The sequence below is a fragment of the Brassica oleracea genome, chromosome C4 (assembly GCF_000695525.1).
Source record: "Brassica oleracea var. oleracea cultivar TO1000 chromosome C4, BOL, whole genome shotgun sequence".
In the NCBI taxonomy this organism is placed as follows: Eukaryota; Viridiplantae; Streptophyta; class Magnoliopsida; order Brassicales; family Brassicaceae; genus Brassica; species Brassica oleracea.
In genome coordinates, this window is record NC_027751.1 from 13,944,670 (window position 1) to 13,956,688 (window position 12,019).

A 12,019-nucleotide genomic window follows, 5' to 3' on the forward strand; every position below is an offset into this window, starting at 1 on the left:
AAAAAAAAAAAAAAAACCAAACGGGGGCATCATAGAGTCCTCAGGATTCACCCCTTCTTCAGCCTTGTTGTCAGATGGTAGTAGGAAGCGTGTTAGTAACGTTATGTGTTAATCATGTATAAATCACACGTATATCTTACCAACAATTGAACAGCCTCACTTGCCATGAGATTGTGTAGCTTTGTCATTACACCATCGAAACAAACGAATGTCCCTTCGGTAGTATCATCCGCTATAACCATCTCAACACGATAGCTAAAGAAAAGACAAAGTTAAAGTGAAACTTATGAGACACATGTGTTGAAAACGGGACTAACTAATATTGTATACCACTTAAGTTACATACCGCAGAGACCCGATTGCATTAGGATTACTGCAACGCACGCACTCGAACGAAGAGACAGATCTCTGCAACTTCTTACTGCACTTAGAGCATGCAACGTAACACCACCCATTGTCTGTTTCAACACGCGAGACTCTCCCGGTGCATAAAAAGTCGATGTCCTACATTTGAGAAACCATCATCACATCCAGTCAGACCACTATATAAAAACCATCTATATATATATATATATGTAAGAGCGCTAATTTTTCACTGGTTAGACCATTACCTGAGAGGGGGCAGTGATGATAAAATCATTTAGCTCAGCAATTGTCATGGGGATAACCTTTCCATATGACCTTAGCACGGGTGCAGCAGATGGAAGAGCAGTGTCCCTAGCCACCAATCTGTACAAAATCTCACAAATGTCAGTTACTAAACCTGTCAATAAATACTTACAAACTATATACCGGTGAAGATTACCTGTAGAAGAAAGATTCTCCTGCATTAGTTTCCTTATCATAATAAACATGCGTTCCTGATGTTGCGTTGAGGAACAAACGACCTACATAGCACAACGCGAAATAATGAAATGCAAGATTACGTAATATCATATGATCATCACACGGAATGAAACTACATAATACCTCCAACCATCTTCGGATTTATGTTCGTGGCAACAATCACTTTACGATCAACACGCATGCCTTCAAGCTTTTGGTGAAACGAAACAGCTTGAGCGTCGAACAGGCTAAGAGTAACAGACACATCACTGCATATTCGCAACAGCCATTATTTTGTAGTTTAAATAATTAAGCATCTCTAGAAAATACAGAAGAGTTTATAAATCAGAATAAAATTACTTTTCCAATCTAACGGTCACCATGACACGGTTTTTATCCTCCGGAGGCTCACACACGGTGCTCTTCACGGCCGTGATCTCACCAATGACATCTACGCAATTCAATAGCAATATTAGTACGATACATGTTTAAACAGATACCAATCCATATAACACTAAACCAAAATACATTAAAAGACCATCTATATAATCATGTCCGTACCAGGAAGATGAGAGTTCGTGTTGGCTAATCCGACCAACTCGGTTTGATTACAAAACCGGAATCCGGTGAGACCGGATTGACTAACACGTCAAAGTCAGTTGAATCATTAAACCGGATCATCAAGGGGGAGTCTGCAAGGTGGAAGTTCTGAGCACACCGAGCAACGTCGAAGCAGGAGACAGAATACATCGATCCTGCGGCGAGCCTCTCTCGGAATTTTGAAACCCGGTTAGCGTTGATAGTAGCTTGCATTATAGTCGACTGAAACAAATAAGATCTAAACAATTAGACGATGATCGAAACAGATCCAAATAAAAAAAAATTAAAAGGAAGAATAGATCTTACATTGACGTCCGTAAGCAGCATATCGATCCACATCAGGTCACCACCGCGTTTGACGTTCCTCGCCTCCCAATATCGCAGCAGCCTTGCCTCGACGACGAAAGAGCATTTGCCGGACTTCAAGTCAGAGAAGAAGATTCTCGAAATAGCCATAATAACACGAATCAGATTTTCTCAAGAGATAGAAAGGGTATGAGGTGGAGATAAGAAGAAGTACTTACGTATTTATACAGATCTTCATCGCTCAGGAGATAGGAACGGCGCATCGAATGGTCTGTGGTGGGCGTTCATATTAAATTGGAATAATGACGAATCCATTACTCCGGCCGTTTCAGACGATAGAAAGGAAACGCAGGCGTCATCCGTCGCCGCCGCAGAAATAGATGATCCAAATGCTTTCACGGGATAGATCAAAAGTAGGGTTAGAGGCGAGTTGTGTATTTTGGGCCGCGGAATATAACATTTCTATAGCCCATCATGAAACACGAAGTAAGCAGGAAAAGAAAAATGGGAGTGTGCAATATACCTTGTACGATGTCACAAATAACAGGTCGAACATCGCCACCAGCACAAAAGGCCTTTCCCTGACCCTGTGGTGAAGATATTCAGTTTGTACAAACCAGAAGAGATAAAGATATTTATTACCTTTAGGATGAGGAGTTTCACATTAGGGTCCTCCTCATATGCAAGGAACAATTGCAGCAACCGAGTGATCTAGAGAAGATTAATTCATCAAGCCAAATATGTAAACTAGGACACGAAAAGTTGGGAGAAACAACAAGAGAAAAAAGATCCAATACCATGTTGGAGCACAGAGAATTCATTTGCTTTGGTCTGTTTAGTGTCAAGATTCTAACACTGGATTTATCTTCCACTAAAACCTGTTGATCAAATTGATTTAGCGAGAGAGGAGAAGAATTGATAGTTGTTGATGCGTAGCAAACAGGAGAAAAGAGACCTGAGAGTGTGAAGCCATCTCGACTGCTGTCGTCATCTTCTTTTCGTCTTTCTTATCGAACAATTTTACTTAAAGATCATGGATGGATGAATGATTATTGTCAGAGACATTAAGCATAAATATATATATAGTGTTTTAAAATATCGTTTTGTTTCACTATAAAAATCAAATTTAAGTGTTACATCTTCAAAATACTAATTACTAGGTATTTTAGACAGTAAATAATTAACCACATGGGTGTGGTCGACTGGTCCACGGCATCCCAAGTATCTCTAAAAGACCTGAGATCTGGCTGGCGCCGGTGGTTAGCGCCCAGTGAACTAGTCGATTAGGTTTTCAGAATTATCTAGCACAAATATTTTGAAATTAAAAACAAAAATTATGAAAATTTAGGACCAATTTAATTAATAATTTTATTTTTGACTTAGTATTTTTCATGAGCATAGTTTAATTTATTTATAGTTTATAGTTAATATATGAGATAAATTTTACAATGGTCGCACATGAAATAATCAAACAAATAATAAAAGAGGAATATAAGCCACAGTTAGGCTGTCCCCGTAGACGTGATAGAAAAATCGTCCAATCAAAAGAGTTTTGACACGTCATCAATGTTTGGGTTCGTTTTTTTTTTTGAGCCCAAATGGTGATGTCAATTGCCTAGGAAGCCCATTCCGTTTGCTCTTCACCTTCTTCGTTTCACGTTTCACCTTTCACGATCTGAAAATCTAGAGATTAGACGTTTTCCTTTCTCATTTCTCCAAACCCCAATTTTCTAGGGAAGGGGGACAGATGCTGCGTTGTTCGTCGGCGTTCTAAAGAGTAACCTCTTTAATGTTCATGGCTCCCAAGTTAAAACCTCAGCGACTCCATCAAAGTATGTAATCCTACGCTCATCTATCGTCTTTCTCAACACCATATTATGTATGATTTGAGAGTTTGGATGTTTGTGTAGTTGCAGAGACTGGTGCTGAGCAACTGGTTAAGAAAGCAAGGACGATGACTACCGAATCCTCAATGAAAGATGCTTTCTCTCTATACGCTGATTATCTCAACAACTTCGTAAGTCTTCTTTCCTCTATTCCCTGTAGAAAAGCTCGATGCTTTATGGGTTTTTGTTTCCTGTCAAGAAAGATTGAACCTTTGCGTCTAGGGATTGAGTCTTATAGGAGGTCGAAGGTTAAAGAAACGATCTTTCGATATGGAAACTTTGATTCTTCTTCTGCTGAGAGTGGGTTTGAGTCTTATAGGTAGAGATGTATGAGGTAGAGACTAAAGGAATGAACTTTCAATTTGGTAACTCTGATTCTTCATCTGCTAAGAGTGGTTTTGTGTATCTTTGTTTATTAAACCTCACAATGTGGTCTCTTTTGTAGAAAGAGAAACGAGAGAGAGTGGTGAAGCCAAGTCGTGATATCACTATGAACAGCAAAAAAGTCATCTTTCAAGTTCACAGGTAACAACATCAAACTCTTATGCTCTGTTTTGTTTTGGGTGATAATGTTTTTTTTTTTGTGTGGCAGACTCAGTAAAGACAACAAAGAAGAGTATCTGGAGAAAGCAGGGACAGATTTAGAAGCAGTGAGGGAACAACACTTTGCCCGGCTGATGAAAGAGCTTCAAGGCACTGATTTTTGGAAGCTCCGGCGAGCTTACTCCCCAGGGTCTGTCAGAGGATCATAAGCAATCATTCATCTTTCTAAAACCATTTTGGTTTAACTGATACATGATTGTGTGTGGGTTAACTTACAGGTGCAGGAATATGTTGAAGCTGCAACGTTTTATAAGTTCTGCGTGTCCGGAACACTCTCTAATCTAGATGAGATTAACTCTACGCTTTTACCGCTTAGTGACACTTCTCTAGAGCCACTGTAGATCAACATCCTTGACTATATTCTCGGGGTATGTTGTAGACTCTCTTGATTTAATGTTTAACTCTGTTAAAAAGATCTCAGTTTATGTTTGCTTACTTGTGCAGCTCGCAGATTTGACTGGAGAGCTAATGAGGATGGCGATTGGTAGTTTATCAGATGGTGAAGTCGAGTTTCAGATGGTGAAGTCGAGTTCGCGCAGAGGATTTGTCAGTTTGTCAGACAGATTCACAGGGAACTGTTGCTGGTCGTACCTCAGATGGATGAGAGTTATGACATGAAGTCAAAGATGGAAGTGATGCTTCAAAGTGTGATCAAAATTGAGAATGGTACATTATCTTAGCAGTATTTTTCTTAGCTTTATGTTATTATATGTAATTCTTGATTTGGTTTGTTTTGTGTATTAGCTTGCTTTAGCGTTCATGTGCGTGGATCAGAGTATATTCCGCTGCTTGGAGATGATGCACCAACGTCCTTCTTATTGGGAGTTGCTGATGTTGAATGATTAAGAAGTGAGCTCTTTTATCGTGAGAAGTAGGATCACTTTAGTATGGATGCTGCTGAGGAACTTTCAAAGCAGAGGACTCTGAGATCTCTTTGTTGCAAGACTTTTTGAGTATGAATGGCAAAACAAAATGTAGAAGTTTTTTTTTTGTCACAATCTTTTCTTTATCGCCAGCCAGTAGCTTACATTTGGAACTAAAGTCTATGGAGTCTGACGATTGCATGAGAAAAGAGTCTGACAATCTTTTCTTTGTTTCCTCATATAGATCCCACGTGGGATGGTTCAAGAGACTGAGAACTCAAGTGGTGCTATTGGAGCTATGCTTTCTGCTGATGCTGCTACGGATTGTGGTTTAAGGTTCATTTATGTCCATTTATGTCCAACGTTTCTGTGTTTTCTTTGTCTAATGAAAATATTGAAAAACTGTAGGGGGAGAATGTATGAGGAAACAAGTCCAGAAGAGATGAATGTGCACATGAGCATAAGAACGGTTCCTTCATTCTTAGGAGAAACTGATGAAAACATATTTGAAGAAATCTGCAAGGTTCTACAAAAGCAAGAATGCGTCAAGGCATAGTTAGAATGATGAGGTCATCACTTTTGAGCTGCTGGAGAGAGCGGAACCGGGAAACCAACAGTAATTGAGCTGCTGCGGAAGTTTTACAATCCTGATGAGGTCATCACTTTTGATGGATTTGAGATTAATACCTTCAGCTGGAATGGCCACCGCAGCAACCCGGTATGGTGAGCCAAGAACCAGCTCTGTTCAGTGAAACTATCAGAGAAGACATTGCTTGCGGAAAAAGGAGGAGATGCTTCTTAAACCAATGTCGTATATGCAACTGATATACCTAATGTTCATGGCATCGTTAATGGATAACATGTATTTTAACGGCACCTGATCAAATGTGCAGTCCTAATTTCTTGATTCATACTAAACTGAAGATGTATTCACTATTGCAGGGCTATGATACAATGATGCTTAGACAGACCGTGTGGTTCAGTATACAGTGGACCGGATCATGGTTTACACATCGGTTATCAACAATCAAGAACTCATGTATTTTTAACGGCACCAGATCAAATGTAATTATAGTAGTTAAGAATGGTATCAACGTGGAGAAAGGAAAGAAAGAGACTTTGATTGATATAAAAAATGGAGAATTATTTTATTATTGAATAATTCTTAAATAGAAAATAAAACATCTGATAAGAAACAATCTAATAAAAAGATTAAAAAAAAAGACTAAGGTCTTGGTTGGTAGAGCATTAGCATTATGCTCTACATTATCCAATAAACAATTGTTAGAAAAACATTTAAGAAGCATTTACTAAATGCTAATGCTTTCCAAATGTTCTTGTCAATGCTCTTATATGAAGCTTTTAGAAGAGTATTTACATTTATAATTTATAAAATTAAGGAAAATATATAATTAATTCATTTATTTTATTTAATAATATCAGAAAAATATTTTTATATCCAAAAAATAAAATTTTATTTCTAAAATTAATTTACAATAAAAATATTTTTTAATAAAAAATAGTATTTCACATTTAAAATATAATTTAATTTAGATAATTTGATTTAATTTATTTTAAATGTGAAATATTATTTTTAAAAATAGATATTTTAATTATAAAATTTATTTTAAAATAATATTTTTTCGATATAAGCATAATTTTAAAGTTGTTAAATAAAATAAATTAATTATATATATTTTTAGTTTTATATGCTAATATATTTATATATATATATTAGAAATATATTTATTAAAAATAAATATATTATATATTATATGCTAATTTTTATAATAATTTTAAATACCATATTCATACTGCTCTACCAATCATCTTATTAAACAGTTTAGCAAAAGTATACAACTCCTGTAGCATATTGCTTCTATAGCATACTTCTACTGCTAATGCTAATGCTCTACCAATCAAGGCCTAAATCAACCCACCTTTACCATGAAAATATCTCTAGATTACAGTTGGTAACCATGCATGTATCCTTCAAAGAATTTTGGTAGTTTTTGGGAACCATGCATGTATCTTTCAAAGAATTTTGGTAATTTTAAGTAGACTGACGAACATAAATTATTGGTAGAAATTTAAGTTGTGAAAAATATCTAAGTAGCGGTTTGTATTAACGACGAACAAAAAAAAAAAAGAAATTCACCTACTCTAAAACCATAACAAAGTATTAGTCAGTAATAAATTTAACAGTTGTTTTAAAGTTAAAAATAAATTTATATTTCTTACAACTATATGCATATATAATTTAAGACAAATATAAAACAACAAATTTTGAGTTCTAACTATTTTAAATGTGTTAGACAAAAATAAATAAATAAAAAATATTTGTAATTTGTGAAGCAATTTACATTTTTATAAGCGTTTATATATATATATATATATATATATTCAAATCAAATGTAAAATAAAAAATAGAATTTTAATAATAATTATAGGAAAAATATATAAAGAATTAACACAAATACGCAACTCAGGAAACGAGGAAAATCATTAGGATCACGAAACAAATCAAAATGTATGTAAACATTTCCATATAATTAGTTAGATAATATATATATAAATATATATATATATATATATAGGTCTGGCCCAGTACTTTGTACTGCCTAAAGCGAAATAAATATCTGGCACCCCTTATAATTCGAAACGCGTACCTTAGACCGAATATTCTACAGCAGAACCGCTAGACTATATACAAATTTTGGTAATTGTGATGTGAATTTGCGATGCCTGTAAATTATTAATTTGATTTGTTGCCTAAAGCACTCGGCTTTAGGTCAGGGCAAGCCATATATATAGAGAGTAAGCTATTTGTAGTTCATTTTTTTATTCCTAATACAAATCTATATCTAAACTATACGTCTGAGGGGTAAATGTTTAATAATATAAAGCTTTATTTTTCAAAATACAAAAAGTTATCCAGTCCAACCAGGAGTTTATGTGAACAACCAGCTTCGACATTAAAACTTTATGATTGTATATCATCTTATACGATGTCTAAATCCTCTTCCAACATTTATTACTTATTAATACATATATATATATAATATAAGTTAGACAAGTAGATTTGATATTTTCTCCCTATACAGTATGCAAATTTTCTACTCCCTACATTTTCATACTGATTCTATCTTTAGAAAACATAATTACATTGATGTTCATTTAAAAAATATGGTTCGAAAGGAAAAATACATGACCAACGAGGAAGGCCAACTTCCTATGGAGACATGCATCCGATAAGACTGAAGGAAGGTTAGCATAAAATGTATAACTCTATTCACATATAAGGGATAGTTACAAAAAACCAAACCAAAACACAAGCAAAGAGTATATTCAAACCATTTCTTTCCAAATACTATGTACAAAACACATGTCAATCAAGTATAATTCCATCAACCATAAATAATTCTTTTATAAATAACTTCTTTAGTTGTAACACTGAATATAATGAAACATCTATAATAAAAAAGTTAAACTTAAGATTTATGATTTAAGATTTATGTTCTAGATAGAGAATAATCTAATTTAAGTTATGTCAGTCGTTATCTTCTTATACTAAATTCATCACTGTACATATTTTGGTTTTTGCTACAAATTTTTTATAAACAATTTAAAATATATGTAAACAAAATAATTAGAGAAAATTTTATAAGATACAATCCGCGCGTAGCGCTGACAAAAGATGTAGTTATAAATAATTGGATTAAGACATGTGCCAATAACTTATATGGTAGATTTAAGTTTAACCATTAGAGATATATGTCTCTTATGCAAAGAGACAAGCACGAAACAACGGAAAAATTAAAAACAGAAGAGAATATATTTATGGAATTATTGATGCTCAAAGTCAGTTGGCAACAACCTATGATCTATCTCAGCAAATCAAGTCATTGCCTTCTTCTGTAAGCAGCTATAACATCACTCACATAAGAGTGATTATGAATTCCTAGATCAATACAAACTCGTGAATCTGTCAAATCCATATTCATATATAGAGGCGACCACATATCGTACGTAAGACTCGACTGGTATTGCATGCGTGATGTTGCATATCCACAATACACCACATCATGAATTTGACTCAGCAAACCAAGTCAGTGCCTTCTTCTGTAAGCAGCTATAACATCACTCACATGAGAGTGTTTATGAATTCCTAGATCAACACAAACTCGTGAATCTGTCAAATCCATATTCATATCTAGAGGTGACCACATATCATACGAAAGACTCGACTGGTATTGCATGCGTGGGGGTGGTTCCATAATCAATCATTAATCATTAGAAATTAAAATTTTCTAATTTCTCTTATTATTTTACAGTATTTGTGTATTATAGGTAGAATTATATTTAAAAGACATTTACATTTTATGATACATATATGATAGAGCTATACACCAAATTGTTTCAAAAAAAAAAACAAATACTCTAGCAAAATTGAAAGACAAATAAATAAAATTTAAAGAATATATAATATGTTCCATCTGAAATTGTTTTAAATCTTTATCCACCGGTAAAAGTCCAACATCCGTTGGGTACGGTATACCTTTTCGGTTTAGGAATCTTTTTTTTGGGATAAGTATGTATTCACGTAGGGAAAATGAAATGGGTTTTGAAGCTGATATAAATATAGGTTTAAAATATTGTAAAGTTATTAATTCACATAATAATATACAAAATTTAAATGGGTATTTACTTCAGATCGTTTTGCTTAGTTTGTTTTCATTGAGTTTGATTTACGTTTGTTCAATACATAATGTCACACAATTATATATTTCTTATTTTAAATAAAAATATTTTTCAAATAAAAATATAGAAATAAAATTCACTTTCAATTAATAAATTTATAAACTGAGAAAATATTACGTTCTTAGCTATTTTAATCTATAAACTCTATTAGTGATAAAGAATTACTTAAGCATATAATTTTTTTAATTTATCTGAGGGTATTCCAGATTTATAGAGGAACTCATACTAATCATCAATTCGAAGTGCAACCTAGTGATAGACTTTCGCTTTTTGGGGTATACAAATGATACGAAAACAAATGCTTATATTTGTGTGGATATCCATGAACAATTTGACTTTGTTTCGTACAACAATTGGATCGAACTGAATGTGTTTGCATCCCAAGTCTGTCTTTTTCCTACTCGACCATAAAGATCCGGACACGTAAACATGATACATACAAACTGATTTCTACAATAAAAATAGAAAAAATTATTCTTGGGTCACCAACCAATAGGAAATCGTTATTTTATATTCAATATTTTTTTTTTTAAAAAAAAGAAACAAAATATTATTAATTTATGTGATGATTTTAAAATTAAAAAAGTAAAAATAAATAAAATAGTACTAGTTGCAAAAAAAATAATATTTTTAACGCGTCACCAAAACACTAAACCCTAAATCCTAAACCCTAAACCCTTGGATAAATCATAAACCCTTGGGTAAACCATAAACTCTTGGATAAATCATAAACCCTGAATCAAAAACACTAAACACTAAATCTTAAAAACACTAAACCTTTAATCTTAACCATTAAACCCTTGAGTTTTTTTTTTTTGAGATTTAGGTGTTAATGTTTTTGATTTAGAGTTTATGATTTATCTAAGGGTTTATGATTTACCTAAGGGTTTAGGGTTTACCCAAAGGTTTAGGGTTTAGTGTTTTACTTTCGGCATTAAAAATATTTTTAAATTTTTTTTTGGCAACTAGTACTTTTTTAATTTACTTTTTTTTTTAATTTTAAAATAATGATATAAATTGACAATATTTTGTTATTTTTATTAAAAAAAATACTGAATATAAAATACGGACGTTCTGTTGGGTTGTTGGTGAACCTACTGATGATTCACCCTAGGAAGGTGAACCCAGTAATAAGTGAAATAGAATCAGAGATTTGTCATAGAACGAAAGAACCTTAAATAACAGTAAAACCTATATTTACCTTTGACATCGTTGATTTGATGTGCGAAAGTAGAAATGGCAGATACTATAGTGCTCGAGAAATAAATCTATATGGGAAAAGCCATAGAAATCAAAGTCAACCATTTCTGTAGAAAAAGAAAACAATCAGTTCATTGCTAATTTTATTTCCAACATTATTTAAGCTCTATTAAGATCAGATTCAAGCTCAAAATCAAGATGTAGAAACATAGATTTAGAGAAGATGATTAACGGAAGAAAGTTTGTTATTCACATTAATCTTAACTGTACAATGTAACCTAATGTTGCTTATATACATATCTGGTTATCTACAAGTGAACCGAGTCTCTAACTATCAAATAAACCAGTTAAGTAAACCATCTATCCTAAGACGCCCCCCCTCAAGTCTTTAGCTTATGTGTCCCCCCCTCACATCTTTAGCTTCTGTGTCTGGTTGAAGATAAAGACTTGACATTGAGAACCTCTGTAAGAGCGAATGGAATGGACCGGGATGTAACGCCTTCGTAAGAATATCCGCAAGCTGATTGCTCGTAGAAACATGTAACATCTGTAAGCGTTCAGCCTTGAGTTGATCACAAACCGTGTGACAGTCAATGTCAATGTGCTTCGTCTGTTCGTGAAAGACTGGATTCATGGCAATATGAATGGCTGATTTGTTGTCACAGAAGAGCTTAGCTGTTGTGGTGATCGGAACATGAAGATCCCTAAGCAGCTGCTGCAACCAAATCAACTCACATGTAGCAAGCGCCATACTCCTATATTCTGCCTCTGTACTACTCCTGCTTAGGACAGATTGTTTCTTGGACTTCCAGGAGATCAATGAAGTGCCCAAGAAAACACAGAAGCCAGTAACAGAGTGTCTAGTATCCGTGCAAGTAGCCAAATCCGCATCAGCAAAAGCGTTTAGACACACATCAGGATCAGCTGGATAGAAGAGACCAAAAGCATCATTATTCTTCAAGTAACGTAGTACTT

At 33.9% G+C, this 12,019-nt stretch overlaps 1 protein-coding gene and 1 pseudogene across 1 annotated transcript in view; one reads left to right on the top strand and one right to left on the bottom strand.

Moving 5' to 3' along the window:
• Window positions 1–2,775, bottom strand: part of LOC106340325 — a 3,370-nt gene extending 595 nt beyond the window's left edge. The window contains exons 1-13 of the mRNA XM_013779208.1: window positions 2,687–2,775; window positions 2,529–2,609; window positions 2,374–2,442; window positions 2,255–2,318; window positions 1,732–2,123; window positions 1,387–1,647; window positions 1,186–1,276; window positions 970–1,094; window positions 806–887; window positions 612–729; window positions 347–504; window positions 141–255; window positions 18–63 (exon numbers count right to left, since the gene is read on the bottom strand). Of these exons, the coding sequence (XP_013634662.1) occupies window positions 18–63; window positions 141–255; window positions 347–504; window positions 612–729; window positions 806–887; window positions 970–1,094; window positions 1,186–1,208 (667 nt within the window). The 5' untranslated portion in view covers window positions 1,209–1,276; window positions 1,387–1,647; window positions 1,732–2,123; ... (2 more) ...; window positions 2,529–2,609; window positions 2,687–2,775. The remainder of the gene's footprint in view (window positions 1–17; window positions 64–140; window positions 256–346; window positions 505–611; window positions 730–805; window positions 888–969; window positions 1,095–1,185; window positions 1,277–1,386; window positions 1,648–1,731; window positions 2,124–2,254; window positions 2,319–2,373; window positions 2,443–2,528; window positions 2,610–2,686) is intronic.
• Window positions 2,776–3,334: 559 nt separating this feature from the next.
• Window positions 3,335–5,205, top strand: LOC106337530 (annotated as a pseudogene).
• The last annotated feature ends 6,814 nt before the right edge of the window (window positions 5,206–12,019 follow it).